This window comes from Scardinius erythrophthalmus, assembly GCF_964197995.2.
Source record: "Scardinius erythrophthalmus genome assembly, chromosome: 2".
Lineage (NCBI taxonomy): Eukaryota > Metazoa > Chordata > Actinopteri > Cypriniformes > Leuciscidae > Scardinius > Scardinius erythrophthalmus.
This window is the reverse complement of record NC_138222.1, coordinates 21,403,608-21,420,749: the sequence shown is the minus strand read 5'-3', so window position 1 is coordinate 21,420,749 and position 17,142 is coordinate 21,403,608. Positions and strand designations below refer to the sequence as shown.

Genomic DNA, 17,142 nt, shown 5'->3' with positions numbered 1-17,142 from the left:
GTGTTTTAAATAATCTTCTGTGATATAATTTGGCTTCAGATAAAAAAAAAATCAGACAGAAAACATTATTTATAGTTTTATGCACGATGATAAAGTCTATATCGATTAGCATTACATTATAAATATAATCTATTATTATGAAAATACCTGGCATGGCTTGAAGAACACAGGCAAATCAAATATCATAGCAAACATGTTTATTGTCTTCAAAACATGCATATTACAGCGGGATCTCTGTAGCTTTGTGTGTAGCAGTGACGTCCTGGAATGTCACATGATTATGGCTCTTCTTCATGTCCCATATATGGATTATTTTTTGTGCATATAGCGCCCTCAGGCTATTGGTATGAATTGAAAACACTGCACATCTCAGTAAGAAGCGATCATAATGATTACATCGACGCATTTGGGTATAAATTCAATAAATATTATTCCTGTCCTTAGAAATATGACGTGAATCTATGAGAATATATCAATATTTCTCCAAGTTTGCACATTTTTGAGCTAAAAGTCCTGAAGGACGTTGTTTTGTGTATCGCTGTCATGACGACAGCACGGGAGTTTTTTATGAATGGAAGCGGCTGACGCGCATAATTCATATTAAAGGTATCGACTCATTTTTTCATTTCATAACTCCTGACACAAATTAAGACATAACTGTCACTATAAATTTCTCAGAATACAATAGTGGTCAAATACTGAAACTTGAGTATTATATCTTTTTAATGATGTATAGTTTGTCAAGGTATAACATTAAATCTGATAGTAACTTTGAACTATATAAATAAAAAAACGCTTCAGTGCGCCCACGCACTGGTGAAGCTTAACAGGTTAAGGAATAGGTTAAGAACTACTTGGCGATAAGAACGTTTTGGGGAACCGGGCCCTGTTTTTTAAAATCATTATCACATTTGCAATCGCGCCAATATTCTGGAAATATTTTTTAATATCAAATGTTATAGGCTAATTATAAAAATAACTCATACTAGGGCAATTTTTCCACCACATTTAGAATTTTGGGTGCATATTAATTCTGCTGGCATTTTGCCCCCAACCCCCTGATAACATCTAACCCTGCTTTAAGATAAACATAAAACACGACAAAACATTAACAGTTTTCTATGTTGTTTTTTGTCATTGGAAAGAACGACATATTTGGCTTTAAAGCATGATTGGAAAGAAATGTGGCAAATGTTATACAAAACATATGCCATCATTAATTATCATTTGAATATTGACAACATTAAGCTACATTTGAAAACATAATTGTTTATAAAGAGGCATGCTGTTTTGGCCAATATTCTCTCTAGATTTAACGATAGTCAAATTAAGTATAACAAACAGGTTAAACAAGCTATAGCTTACTTTTAGATTTGGTGAATGAAGTTCGACTGTTCGAGGTTGTGATGGTCGTCCGATATCCCTTACCTGTTATTATGCGTACAACAAATCTTTGTGTATGAATATGGTCAATTTCTAGTGTTTATATCCAAAAAGAAACGATGCTGGGAGATGTTTTTGTATTTAGCGTGCTGCCGTGCTCACTGCATTGTATGTTTTTTTCTGGGCTTGTGCAGCGTCACGCAATCGCGCAGAATCTGATGACTGGCGTCAATGGTTCCGTTGCTTTCATTTTGTTCAATTGATGTTGCGATGATTTATATAAAAATGTATATCAAGTCATTCTCGAGTCATACAGTTCAAGTCAAGTCTCGAGTCATTGGATCTCAAGTCAAAGTCAAGTCGAGTCATTTTCTTAATTTAGTCAAGCAATCCTTAAATTTGTGACTCGAGTCCCCCATCTCTGGTATAAAGTGTTTTAATTCTACAATATATGGTGTAAAAACGTCTGAGTGCTGCCCTCTTCAGGTTGAACGGTGGCTACTGCAGTTGAATTTTCTTATTGGATGTTGCGGTACTGCGTGACGTAAGCAGGTTCCAGCTCACCACGCCCTCCCTTGGTACGAGCTACCACGCCCTTGGTACGAGCTAGCGTAGATTTATCTGTATTTAGTACAGTGGTAGGTGTAGTGTTGTTAGTGGCAACAGCACTGCTGGACTAAATAGCTTTCCAGCAGACTTGGAAATTAGGCGCCAGTGGTTGCATGCACTTGGCCTGGAAGACCGTGAGTGTGAAACCTCCATTTTACGCGGAATTGCTTTTCCAACGCAATAGAGGTGGAAATGGGCTTCTCCTGCATGGACTCCACCACCGCAGCGGCGTCTTGATGTGAGTGATCTTATATATAATCACAATTTATATTTAGGCTAAAGTTAATCATCTGGGGTCGACAAACGCGCCAGCGCATTTTGCTGGATTTTTTCACATAGCGGCAAAATATGAAAATGCCTACAGCGCTATTGACATCAACTCGATAAAACTCATCAGATGCATGTACAGACCCTTTCCAAAAAATTCGAATATCATGGGAAAGTTTATTTATTTCCATAATTCCATTCAAAACATTAAACTTCCATAGATTATAGATTCAGGGCCCACAACTTAAACGATTTCAAGTATTTAGTTGTTTATTTGTACATAATTTGGGCTTCCAGCTCATAAAACCCATGAAAACAGGATTTAAAAAAATTAGAATATTACATGAAATCACACAGTAATTACACAGTGATACCATGGTCATTGAACCAGGTTTTGGTTATTTTGGCAGTGTGGGCAGGTGCAAATCCTGCTGGAAAATGAAGTCAGCATCTCCATAAAGCTTGTCTGCTGAAGGAAGCATGAAGTGCTCTGAAAATGTCCTGGTAGACGGCTGCGTTGAGTGGACAGCACAGTGAACCAACACCAGCCGATGACATGGCTCTCCAAACCAACACAGACTGTGGAAACTTCACACTGGACTTCAAGCATCTTGGATTGTGTGCCTCTCCATTCTTCCTCCAGACTCTGGGACCTTGGTTTCCAAATGAGATGCAAAATTTGCTCTCATCAGAAAAGAGGACTTTGGTCCACTGTGCTTTATTAAATCCAGAGTCAACGCAGCCGTCTACCAGGACATTTTCAGAGCACTTCATGCTTCCTTCATTTTCCAGCAGGATTTGCACCTGCCCACACTGCCAAAAGAACCAAAACCTGGTTCAATGACCATGGTATCACTGTGTAATTACTGTGTGATTTCATGTAATATTCTAATTTTTTGAAATCCTGTTTTCGTGGGTTTTATGAGCTGGAAGCCCAAATTATGTACAAACAAACAACTAAATACTTGAAATCGTTTAAGTTGTGGGCCCTGAATCTATAATCTATGGAAGTTTAACGTTTTGAATGGAATTATGGAAATAAATAAACTTTTCATTTATATTGTAATTTTTTGGAAAGGGTCTGTACTAGGGCTGTCACTTTTGTGAAAAAATCCTGTTCGATTTTTGAGACATAAGTGTTCGTTGAATCGATTGTAAAATCGATTTTTCCATGTCTAAAGACGTTTCCATTTTAAAAGCAAAATATGGGCAAATCCACGGACAATGAACAGGCATTAGGACGAACGTAAAGAGGGCGCTTGAGACGCGCACAAGTCTGCAATATTTCTGATGATTTATTGGCGTGAAGTTTCGTGCACAATGACAAACAGGAGTGCAACATTCTCGAAAAACAATAAGGAGAGTGGACTGCCATAGCATAAATGAAAAACATTACCTCAGTGTTCAACATGGATGTGTTTACGATTAAAAATGTCAAACAAATTTCGCCTACGTAGGCGATTGTAGACGCGTAGCCCGAATTTGTCTCTGAATGCACGAGACTGTCTGCATACCGGCAGAATTCACAGTTTTGTAGTAAAAAGAGACACATTATGCAGAAGTATAATTTGCTGTTATTATGCGTGTTTGTCAGAGCCTGCAGTTGCTGTATGACGCACGTTCGCTGTGGGCGTATCGTGACGAGCTGGACGCGCTCCGAGAAAAGACCGTTAAAATTGATTCCCTATTTTCGTTTTCGAAACTTGCGTTGGTTGGTCCAATCGATTGTGCAATCGATTTTTCACAAAAATCGATTTTTGTGTACTTTTCGTCGTCTTGCGACCCTGTGAGTCACTCTCCATTTTAGAGAGTCTGACAGCAGGTCTCAGGTGCACGCCCTCCCGTACGGTTCGTCCCCTCTATCTCCGCTGGGGTCTGCCCACTTTTCTAGCATTTTTCAAATATTGCCAGTGGGTGGAGTCAGGCTCTGACCAGGGGTTTAGTTACCCTTTAACCCTCTGGGGTCTGGGCTGTTTTTGGGGTCCTTGAGATGTTCTGACATGCCCTGACATTTGTGCTTTTTTCAGTTGCTTATAAACATATTAATGGCAAAAAAAAATTACACACTATTTAGCACAAACAGGGCTACCATAATATGTGAGCAACAAGAATGTACATGTCTGCATTTTTGAGAGAATAATGTTTATGCATGGTTATTGAAAAAACTAAAAACTAAAGTTTCTGAAATAAGGCCATAAAACACATTCTAAATATGTGCCAATAAGACTTTTGTCTAATGGATGTCATCACCTAGTGTTTTTTCTTCAAAATGATGTGAAAATCACCCTGCCTTATCATTCACATAACACAATACATTGATTTGAATTTTGCAAAGCACTTTCTGTTTGGAAAGGCAATATGCGGAGTGGGCGTCAATGGTCATGCATATTTAGTGGTTCACACCTGAAGAGACAATGGGGCCCGCATACTTAATGACCCTTTCATTCAGGTGAGTCACTGAGCCACAAGAATGCAAGAGCATCAGCTGGAAGCATCTCAATTCTTTTTTATTTTTCCACATATTGTGCTTGCAATTTGGCCTATAATATCCAAGGAAAACATGTCTAGTAATTGTGCAGTTAATTCTCATACTGTATTTTCAGTTTTGGAATATTTATCCTCTCCCCAAATTTGTCACTAATAAAACACAATAAAAATTATTTAAAGAAAAGGCTTATATTTACCTTTTAATAGTTTGTTTACATCTACCTTGTAAATATATTTTTTATTAAAAAGGTTACAATTACAACAACAATTCAAGTGTAATCTTTCTTTGTAAAAACTAAAGTATACATTTTATCATACATATTTCAAAGGTAAGGATTTGATTGATTATTTGATAACTTTATTTTTGACAAAACATACTATATTTAACATGAGCAAATTTTGGCAAACAAAAGCTTATTTGAGGTGGCAGATATTTTACAGTAAAAATGTATAATCTATCCAAAACTAATCAACGAAATGTTGTCTTTCATATGTCTGTAACATAGGTCTTTCATTTTTATTATAAGAAATATAAATGTTAATTTGCAGTTTAATACGTTGCTTATACAAATACATTTTATTTCAACATATTTCAGTCGATTTTTACTCAGTATAGCAATACAGTTTGCTAAAACCGAAACATTCATTCACAAACAGAAACGCCTGACTGTAACGTTGTTTTTATGAAATATTAGGGCATATAAATGTTAATTTTCAGTTTAATACGTTGCTTATGCAAATAGCCTACATTTTATTTCAACATATTTCTGTCGATTTTTACTCAACTCAGTAAAGCAATACAGTTTGCTAAAACATCATCATTCATTCACACAGAGATGCTGAGATTTAAACTGTCTTTTTGCGAGCTGTGGTAAACAGCGTGCATCTCTACGGCTGCCGTTCATTCATTCACAGAAACGCGATTAACTTGAGAAGGAAAAAAAACTTACTACATATTCGGATCCTCTCTCCTGCAATACCCGCACTCTGAGGTAGATTCTCCATTATTATTATTCCTCACAGCGCTGCCAGATGGTGTAAACACGTAGGCTACAATGATATGAATAAACTTGTGTTTTCTCGAGCTGATATGGGGGCGTTCACAGGTTTGCTTGGATTGCCTCAGTAATTTGCGTTTGAATAGCACGCGCTCTCCGTGGGCAGAGTCACATTACCTTTGAATGAGCTCTAATTAGCTCGACTGGAATCGCTCTCTTTTAATACAGATTTCACAAGATGAGAATATTTGTTTTTTATATAAATTACCTCATTTAAAAGAAGATAATTCAAGCTTCATGCCTGTTTGTCTGTATGCCTGTTTGACTGAGTATTCGCTGAGTTAGTTCATTTTCGGACGCGTTTCAGAATGGTCTTCACTGACAGAGAGAAGGCAGAACTCGCATCACGTTTATTTTTCTTTATTTGGCAAAAAGCACAACACTTTATTTTTATTGTGAGTATACACAAAAATAATACACATTTAACAGAATCGATTGATGTATGAAACTTGCTTGTAATATCAAAGTCCACAGAGCAAAATTAATTTCTTTTGAACTGAACTGAAATAAAGCGAGCTGGTATCGCCGGCGATACCGTCGACCCCAGGGGGTTAAAGGGATAGTTCACTTTGAAATTACATTTTGGTATGTTTTAGCTTACCTCAAGGGCATCCACAGACCTGCCAACATGTACGCATTTTGCGTAGCGGATACGCATTTTGACTTCAAAGTACGATGGTACAATTTGTTACTCTAAACTACGCAAAAACCTGGTGACGCCTCTGCACGCGCAGTCCTCAAATCAAGCAACAGCAAAAGAAGAAGAGTTCGACCAATCATAGTGCTGGGTTCATTCATCAAATAGCAAGCGGGGGATGATTGACAGATGCGTAAGGCCTATCATTAAAAAGAGACTGAAAATCGACACCAATAAAGAATCCCGTGTGATCCCCCTTCCACAGCGGCCGCCGTCTGACTGATTTCATAAGCGAGGACAGTAATAGTCATGGTACTTCTGACTCCTGAAGGTAAACGGCCTGGGCTCGATGTGGAAAGTTGAAATATTGTATTGTTAACTTAATCCTATGGATTCGATGATCACATGGATCGCATGGATTATCTTAAAATACTCTGTCATGGTCACTCAGATAAGAGGAAGACATCATTCAGCCATGCATATAATAAAATGCTCAACTCAAGTAATGCTGAACAATAAATCTTAATAAATTTGAAATCGCTATGGCTTAGTGATTATGAAAGTGATGTGTTGTGGATTACCGATAAACGTGAGTCTGGAGAAACGTTTATTTATTCATTCTCAGTGTTGAGAAACGTAGCCTTCATTTGTTGCGTTATTGTGTTAACTAAAGTACCTAATTATGTTACATATCTATTTTGTATGAAAACTAGCTTGTTAGTTACTTGGGTTAAAAAGTACCGTTGTATCAGTGCTGCGCGAGCTCTCACAAACACGGACGCGCGCGCACAGAGAGAAAAGATAATTGTAAAATGAAAATTGACGGGCTAAGTTTAAAATTTGTTCTTGCTTGGTTTTTTTTTTCTGTCAATGTCAGAAAACATTTTGTATTATCCATCCGTGTTTTTAAAATTCGTTGATGACGGACGTTTTACTGTTAACACAGCCCTCATTATATGTCTGATTCGTCTAACTTATACTTGATATTATTTTTAGAATAAGTGATTAGTATGCTATTATTGGACTCCTGTCTGTTCATTGTCAACTGTTTTCTATAAATGTTTGTACTGGCTAACATTTATTCAGCTAATGCATGTCCTGTTTAAAATGTGCAATGTTCAAACGCAATGACAGCACGTCACAAATAGAAGCCCTTTTCCCTGTTTGGATATTGGAGTAATAAATTAATAATTGTGCACAATGTTCCTATGTTTTTTTTTGTTTTTTTTTTCCTAGGGGTTTCTTAATTTTAGACTAGTTGACCAGCACACATTATATGCAATACAATATGATGCATGTGTCGTCGTCGTCATCGTCATCCTCGCAAAACAATTAATTAAACAATTCCCCATCGTAAGTACACATTGATGGCCTAAGACACGAAACGAGCAGTTTGTGTGAGAAAACGAACAGTATTTATATAGTTTTTACCTACCTTTTACGCACGAGAGATCACTTCCGGCACTTTCCGGCGCTTGCGCAGACTAAGCCAGAACGCGCACACACGTGTCACACCAGGAAGCGCGCGCCCTCAGAACACTTGGACATGGTTGTGTACCGTAAAAACGATATAAATACTGTTCGTTTTATCACACAAACCGCTCATTTCATGTCTTAGGCCATCAATGTGTACTTACGATGGGGAATTGTTTAATTTGGACTTCTCTGTGCATGCACTTTGAGGTGGTGACCATAGACCTGCATTATTTGAATGACAGACAAGAACGGTTTGACCTAAAAATATCGAAATTGAAACTACTGCGGAAACAAAGACACCTACATCTTGGATGCCCTTGAGGTAAGCTAAAACATACCAAAATTTAATTTCCAAGTGAACTATCCCTTTAACCCTCTGAGGTCGGCAATCACGCCGGCGTGATCTGCTCGCTTTTTTCCTTATCAGTTGAATTGAGACCCGAAATACTCTTTTGACTTTGATTTTACAAACAAGTTTCATACATCAATCGATTCTGTTAAATGTGTATTATTTTTGTGTATACTCACAATAAAAACAAAGTGATGTGCTTTTTGCCAAATAAAGAAAAATAAACACGAAGTGAGTTCTGCCTTCTCTCTGTCAGTGTAGTCCATTGTGAAACGCGTCCGAAAATGAACAATAACTCAGTGAATACTGTCAAACAGACATACAGACACACAGGCATGAAGCTTAAATTCTTTTCTTTTAAATAAAGTAATTTATATAAAAAACAAATATTCTTATCTTGTGAAATCTGTATTAAAAGAGAGCGATTCCAGTCGAGCTCATTACAGCTGATTCAAATGTAATGTGACACGCCCACGGAGAGCGCGCGCTATTCAAACGCAAATGACTGAGGCAATCCACGGCGCAAACCTGTGAACGCCCCCATATCAGCTCGAGAAAACACAAGTTTATTCAGATCATTACTTGTTTACACCGTCTCGCAGCGCTGTGAGGAATAATAATAATGGAAAATACCTCAGAAGTGCGGGTATTTCGAGGAGCAAGGATCAGACTGAGCTGAGGAATACAGTAGTAAGTTTTTTTTCCTTCTCACGCGAATCGGGTTTCTGTTTATGAATGAATGAACGGCCGAGATGCGCGCTTTTTACCACAGCTCGCAAAAAAAATCGACTGCAATATGTTGAAATAAAATGTAGGCTATTTGTATAAGCAACGTATTAAACTGCAAATTAACTGTAGATGTAGACGAACTATTAAAAGGTAAATATATTTTTTTTCTTTTAATAATTTGTGTTGTGTTTTATTAGTAACAAATTTGGGGAGAGGATAAATATTCCAAAAAAAAAAAAAAAAAAAAATATATATATATATATATATATATGTGTGTGTGTGTGTGTGTGTGTGTGTGTGTATATATGTGTGTGTGTGTGTGTGTGTGTGTGTGTGTATGTATGAAGAGTTCAGATGCAAAAGCCTCTAAATGCCATCTGAAATTTTCTTCTAGAATGATCATTTTTATGAAGCTTGTATATTTAAGTTATCTATAGGTGACACACCTGAATGAATGGCTCATTAAGTATGCAGGGGCATTGTCTCATCAGGTGTAAACTACTAAATATGCATGATCCGCCCCATCCGCATATTGCCTTTCCAAACTAAGTGTTTCACAAAACTTAAATCAATGTATCGTTTTATGTGAATGATTAGGCAGGATGATTTTCACATCATTTTGAAGAAAACTCTAGGCGACGACATCCATTAGTCAAAAGTCTTATTGACATATATTTAGTATGTGTTTTGTGGCCTTATTTCAGAAACTTTCATTTTTAGTTTTTTCAATAACCATGCATAAACATTATTCTTTCAAAAATGAAAACATGTACATACATGTGGCTCACATATCATGGTAGTCCTGTTTGTGTTAAATAGTGTAATTTTTTTTTTCCATTGATATGTTTATAAGCAACTGAAAAAAGCACAAATGTCAGGGCATGTCAGAACATCTCAAGGACCCCAAAAACACCCCAGACCTCAGAGGGTTAAATGAGGGGGCTGAAAATAAGATGGATAACCACCTCAAAAAAAGTCACAATTGCTAAGACATTTCTTTAAACTATTTTTCACAACTTTAAACATCCAAAAAAAAAAAAAAAAAAACACTGCCTGTGTCCATTCTCGAAACGTTGCACCCATTTCCACTGCAGAAAGGCAGTTCATGTCCAGACAGATCAGTTCAAAACTTGCTGGTCTCAAACGAGCCGGGGCTCAGGACATTCTGCGGGAGCACACAATAGTGATGCGCGGAGCACGATTATATCCGTGGACACCGGAATAATCCACAGGGCTTAAAGTATTCCGGCGGTGGGCCGGATTTCCGGCTTGAGGGCAGGTCCGGCCTCCGGCGCAGGCAAAATGTATTTATCAGGCTGCAAATTACAGTCGGAGGCACTTTAATCTGACTTGAATAACACACCGGTCCCCTTCAACCTACCACTATTGCCACCCGCTGGAGAACTCGACTGTTATATATTTGTCCCGATTTTCCGCGCATTTGTGAAAAAAAACTCGCCTTTCCCGCACTTCTTATGGTGTGTTCACACCAAACGTGAAGTGTATATTCGCATCGCGTTACTCGCTCTAGATTACTCGCGGGATGTTTTTCGCGTCACTCGCGAATAAAAACATCCCGCGAAAAGGAGTGTCATCATCATCATCAACACAATTTCTTTCTGCCATAATTTTTCCGTCATGTCTGAAATAAAAGATATTGCTTGCTGCTCTGTACTTGTTGTGGAAGTCCCAAATACGGAGGAAAGCCAAACGCCGACGTGTCTGGGTTCACAGCACCATCCAGAGGCGCACTCAACTCGGTAAATTTCACCGTCTTCAAACGCGAATTTTCCGCTCGAGTTAAAATTTTTCAACTCGCGCGGAAAACGCGTTTGATGCGATTATCGAGATTTCGCGGCAAACGCGTCGCCCAATTCGCGTCATTCGTGCCGCCCGGCGTCTATTCACGTCTTTGCATTGACTTTGTAATCTACTTGCGCAAATAATTAAATTCGCGTTTGGTGTGAACACGCCATTACGGTCCCTAAATGCATCTCACACGCAGCCTCGCTCTAACGTGCCTCTCTCGGAAACCAAAACAATGACTACGCGGATGCTGTAGCTAGTGTTAATGGCTTATTTACAACTTAAACATCTAAAAGAAGCGGCAATGGGCGCAGGGTAGGTGGAAAACAGGCCTGTTGTTGTGGATTATGCAAAATAAGTTTTGCAAAATAAGTTTTGCGTTTTTTGCAAAAAACGCTAATGATCGACCAGACGAGTCATCGGATAAAGAGGAGAAGAGCAGCAAGTTCTACGACTGATCCACAGTGAGTGTAGAGTTTTGCTTATTCTGTGGAATAAAGTCGGGCGAACGGGGTCGCTGCGTTGCCGCGCTTATCACCGGCGCTAAAATTAGCACTAAAAGGCTCTGTCGCTCTCATGAATTCATTCGCTGCATTGGATCTGTCCATCCCCGGTACCCCGCACGAGAGCACGTTGTCGGACCATCCCCGCTCCGCTACGTGCCTCCCTTCTGCAGCCGTGCACGCGGTGAGACAGGTGTGCACGGGAAAGACACGCGGTGTAGATCATTTAGAAAAATATGAACTTCACATTTTGGTCTATACTTGTATTTTACCTCCCATATATTAAGTCTTTGCACAAATCGGAAATAAATTAGGTCCAAATGTAGAGTAAATGTGTAATAAAAAGTGTAATAAAAAATAAATATAGGCCTAGGCTACATTGCCTATATACAGTAGTCTCTATCTAACTTTTTTTTTTCCTTATAAAGTAAAGTTAAAGTACCCGATCGATAAGGAGTATCGATAAGAGGAGTAGTATTGATAAATACTTAAAGATACCCATCCCTAACAGTGACAGTATCATATTACTTAGTTTGGAGTTGAACTGGAGTGACAGTCCTATAGACTGTGAAAAACTTGCTCTTCTACAGTATTTGGGCTCTTCGACTTGCTCTTTGTGTAACCCGATTTGGCAAACCTCGTCAATAGAGGATGACCACTGTATTGTGTGTTTTAGGTTATCTTTGCCAATAAAATGTATTCAAATCTGAATTACATAACATTGTATTGGCTGTCAATCACGATGGGAGAGTAGATGAGTTACAGCATGTCCACCATATCTTGTGGGGGTTTTGCATTAAGCCATTTGTGGTGCCCTTACCACATTGTGCCTCATATACTGTAAATGTTAGACCCAGTGACAGGCTGGCATGAAATGGCTTGCATAATACTAAGCAAGGAGGCCATAATATTTTTGACTCATGGCTGAAGTTAAGTTTCTCCAGCTCTTCCAAGGTTGGCAAAAAAATGCATCGCAAAATGCATCAGATTGATGCTTTAAATATATAATTTTCAAAATTTTCTTCCCGGGGGATCATGCCCCCGGACCCCCCTAAAGGGGTAATATCCTTCTCACCTTTTTCACCCCTGACCGGTTTTCATGCCTGAAACGGGCTTGGTAAAAGTCCTGGTTGAGCCACAGAAAGTTCAGGCTCAGGATTTTTTTTCACTTTAAGCCCTGAATCCGCGGGTCGGTCAGGCCAAGTAATAAAACATAACATTCCAATAAATTTAGGGTGGGTTGCGATTGGATGAGAGAGAAATTAATGTGATGATTTTTTTAAAGATATGGAACTCTCATTTCACAGTAAAACGCAATGAATGTGCTTCACTCTTAACTTTCGTTTTCAACAACAACTTTTATCTCTTCAGGGAAAACTAGTCTCGCATAGCCAGACCTTCAGACTTACGGTAGGAGGTCTGGACTCTATTGCAGCTTTCATTGGTCTGTCAAACATTGCCCAAGAGGATGTTTGACAGACATGTAACGCAACCAATAACAGTTTTTGTTCTGCATCATGTTTAGGGGTGTGAAAATGTAAAGTTGATGTCCCTACAATTACAGACGGCCATATGCAAGTCGACTTATGCCAAAAGCGTAACCATTGAACTAACACACAACGTAATGACGAACGCGGTTGCCCTGTTTGTTTGAACCACGAGAGGCGTCAAAGCTTACGCTACTCCTACTCATCATACATTGTCAAGTGTTACACTGCATCCAGAGCATGTAGTTGCAGAAAAAAATTATATTGGATACAGTAAACCAATTTGGCAATTAGGTAAAGTATTGTAATTGCAACTTAGCTGAATATATTGTGTACTGCAAGTATAATATTGTAGCCAGCTTGACAACACTCAACAACTTGCTCTTTCTCACCCTCTTTTTCCTCGTCCTCTTCGTCCATCACCTCTTTGACAAGCTGTTTCTCCTCTCCCTCTCAGATTGTTTGCATCCACTGTTCGGATCAACGTATGTGCACTCTGAACTGGCTTATATGTTGTACAGTTGTTTTAATCACATCATTAAAAACGTGTGAATAAGTGGATGTGTGTAAACAATGACAACTGTGTTGTAGTTGTTCAACTTTTGATTTCCAGCACAGTGCAAAATGTTTTAGTGAGTGAAAATGTGTTTAGAGTTTTGCAAATAGTGTCTAACTGAACTTGTTGGAGGTTTTGCCAAAAGAGTGATTTGACAAACATGTTTAGGCCACTGAGCATTTGGTCCAGAGAATAGGGTTTAGTGTTTTAGCAATTGATAAAAATGGTAATATCTAACCCATCCCAGTATTATGTGCATTATTTGTAACTATTTTATCTGTTAAATCTTATTCACCTTGACCCAATCACACCAGAGCGTCAGGTTTCTGATCTGTTAAAAGAGCCGCTCCCTGCTGCTGGTCTTGCGTGCAAGAAGATCAAGACTGACTCCAGTTCTGACGAAGACATCTACATTCTTCATGTGTGTAACATGGGAATATTTATAAATTAACTTATTTTATAAAAAGACAATTCATGAACATTTCTTAAGAGGTTTGTTTTCCCTCATTTTCTAGGTACGGGGCAAGGAACGTTTCAAAATGCTAAAGACTATAAACGCTAGTTTGGAGCTTATGCACATGATGCCTGTTGCTGACCAAGAAAAGTACAGACAAAAACGGTACGACTCCTGACAGCCATTTTGTTGGTCTCTGTTTTTGTTCCTTGTTGTAACACTAGTTAATATTTCCTTAATTTTTACATGCCAAATTTTTTACCTATTTTAATCTCTCCTCTAGACACGCCTCAAAACATGATCAATCCTGTCTGCAGCCGAAGAGTGGAAAAAAATCTTAAAAGGTTCAGAATAAATAGCTTTTTAAAATGTTATTTTCTATGCACAAAAAAATCAGTGTTCTGCTTCTAGTTGTTCTGAAGGTGGGGTAACCTGTTTTTTTTGTTGTTTTTTGTTTTTTTAGATGCCAAAGTTTCAAACATTCTAAATTTCACAAAAAAAATGTACATGCTCAATATTTTTTTTTTTCTTATTAGTAGTGAAGTAAAATGTTTTCTAATTCGACTTCTCTTCATCTGTCATGTACCTTACCTTATTCAAGTGTCACCAGTTTTTGCATGTTTATTCACACATGCAAAAGCTTTACTACTTCTATTTACTTCAGTAATCTTTTGTAAAACCAGCAAGGATATATTTGTAAAAATAAAAAGATAAATGTTGAGTTTGTAATTGCATATTAGATCTGAAGTGTTTCTTAACCCTGATGCATCTAACTGCACAAATAGAAAAGGAATTTCAAAAGCGGTTTTAAGCGGTTCAATGAAAAAATATATACTGTTTGGGTTCTGAGGTATAATTTCTTTAATTATATTTAAAATTGATGTACTGGCTTTTGCTTGTCAAACAAGAATTCAGGATAAGCATACAATTTTTGATTGTCAACCTGCTTCAAACACCCTCAATGAAAATTACATGAAGTAATTACAGAAGCATTATGTAAAAATGAATCTATGCTGATGCTTTTGAGTTGCTGTACCTGCATTGTCGACAGTTTATTTTGTTTTATAAGACTGCATCTTTCTACTAAGTTTTTCTGGCTTCATATCCCTTAAACACATGCAATTTTAAAACATTAGAGTCACATATCTAGTAGTAGACACAATCCCAAAATTTAGTTTAACACCATCAGCAACAGTTAACTTGGTTTTTGTGGCTTAGATAAACAGTACATGAAATAACATTCATTCTACTTCCTTTCAAAATACTTTGTATCTCCTGGAGAATTTTTCTCAGATTACATTAGAAGATCTTACCAAACTGGTTAGCTTCTCTTAGTCCTCTTGATTGTGGTACCCACTGCTTTGTTTAAAAATATTAGACACCATGGTCCTTGCATCCTTTCTATAATTAAGTCTCTGATGTCTGGTTCTGTTCCAATGTATTTCAAGCAAGCTGCTGTTCAACCACTTTTCATGGCTAAGTTCCTGGAAAAGTCAGTGTATTGGCATCTCTGGAACAGCCTTAAAGTGGTTCTCTTCATACTCATCAGACAGGTCTTTTTCAGCCAGAGTTCAAAATTATGCCTCATCAACAGCATTTCTGTCCTGTGGTGTTCCCCAGGGTTCTGTTTTGGCCCCATTGCTTTTTGCGCTATATTTGCTGCCTCTTGGGCAATTAATACGTACATTAAAGGGTGTTTATCATTGTTATGGAGATTATGCATATATTATTTATTTTAAGCCTCATGAAATTACAAAATTGTCTGTTCTTCTAACTTGCAAAAACTATATAAACGATTGGATGGCAGATAATTACTTGCCGTTAAATGAATAGTTCGCCCAAAAAATTCACTTACTCAACCTCAAGTTGTTCCAAACCTGTGTGCATTTCTTTCTTCTGCTGAACACAAAAGATATTTTAAAGAATATGGTTAACCAAACAGTTGAATGGCCCCATTGACTTCCATAGTAGGGAAAAAATACTATGGAAGTCAATGGGGCACATCAACTGTTTGGTTACAGACATTCTTCAAAATGATCTTTTGTGTTCAGCAGAAGAAAGAAATGCACACAGGTTTGGAACATTTTGAGGGTGAGTAAATTGACAGAATTTTCACTTGTGGGTGAACTCCCTTTTAAATACTGGGGGAAAAAAATCTGAAGTTCTTATTTCTGCTCTTGCTGATGTTCTCCCGAAAGTGATAAAATGCCTTGTTCCTTTATCTTATTCTGTTAAAGCTACCCTTTGTAATTTAGGTGTTTATGTGGAACAGGCCTTGAGTCTTGATCAGCATGTTAATTGACCGTTCGCAAAAACCCTGCCCTCGAACGGTCCTCGTCCAATCCTAGCTCAGCAACTGTAACTAAGGAGAGAAGGACCTCCGTCAAACATTGCGATTTCAGCAACAAGGTGAAACGATACGCCTATGGCACCTGCAAGTCTGACACCAGGTACCCCAAAAGTTTAGAGGGAGGGGGCGTTTTTTTTTTTTTTTTTGCCTTTTCAAAACCCAAGACCCAAGCGGAAAGATGCCGACAATGGATTAAGCAGTGTGGGAGACCTCACTCACAGCTAAATGCCTCGGAGATTAATAAGCATACATATGTCTGCTGTAAGTAAAGCTAGCGAGCTAACTTGGCATATCAATTATCAATAAGTAGTTTAAGTAAGTTACTCTTACAACACTTTGCAGTTTTAATGATGTCCTGTATGAATAAAATGACGGAGTAACTTCAATCGCGCCCGTGCCTCTCTCTCTCTCTCTGATACACACACACACACACACACATTCCAGTATTGCAATCTTGACATCGGAGCCTGTTCCTTATGCTACGTTCACACAAAACGCGAATGGAGCGTCAAATTCGCGTGTATCGCGTCTAGTTCAACGCTTGAATATTTTGAATATTCGCGCGTCCAAAGCGAATAGGACGCGAGCGAGTGCAGTATGAAATGTTTAAAGACACGTATAACATATGCGATGATGAAAGGTTAAACTTGAGAGGTGGGGAAACTGTAGGCTAATGTTACTTGTTTAGGCTGGTCATCATCCTTAGCTTAGCTAGCATAGCTAACCTATCATACCTCTGATAGAACAGGTAGAAACTGAATCTTTGTAACCTAAACTAGATTGCAGCCCTTTCTGTCGTGCCCTGGAAGATATGCCTGCTGCATTACTCCAAAACCAATCACTTATACCAATAGGTATGGAGCTCAACCCAGCCATGGCTATGTGTCTGGTTCTCAATTGTTTGACGGGCGTAGTAACAATAACTAGGGGGCGTGGCTTTTGCGAACGGTCAATTATCTTGTTCTTACTTGTTTTTATCAGTTGAGAAACA

The 17,142-nt window shown here is 38.2% G+C and overlaps 1 protein-coding gene across 3 annotated transcripts in view; it reads left to right on the top strand.

Moving 5' to 3' along the window:
* The window catches only part of LOC308683822 (cellular tumor antigen p53-like), an 86,955-nt gene extending 71,440 nt beyond the window's left edge, over positions 1-15,515 (top strand). The window contains exons 9-12 of one of the 3 annotated variants that reach the window (XM_081354609.1): positions 13,662-13,768; positions 13,863-13,966; positions 14,085-14,145; positions 14,265-14,534. In XM_081354609.1, coding sequence (XP_081210735.1) covers positions 13,662-13,768; positions 13,863-13,966; positions 14,085-14,142 — 269 coding nt within the window. In that variant the 3' untranslated portion in view covers positions 14,143-14,145; positions 14,265-14,534. Of the gene's footprint in view, positions 1-13,661; positions 13,769-13,862; positions 13,967-14,084 lie in introns of all 3 variants that reach the window. The other 2 variants (XM_081354610.1, XM_081354608.1) reach the window with 2 other exon arrangements.
* Positions 15,516-17,142: the final 1,627 nt, after the last annotated feature.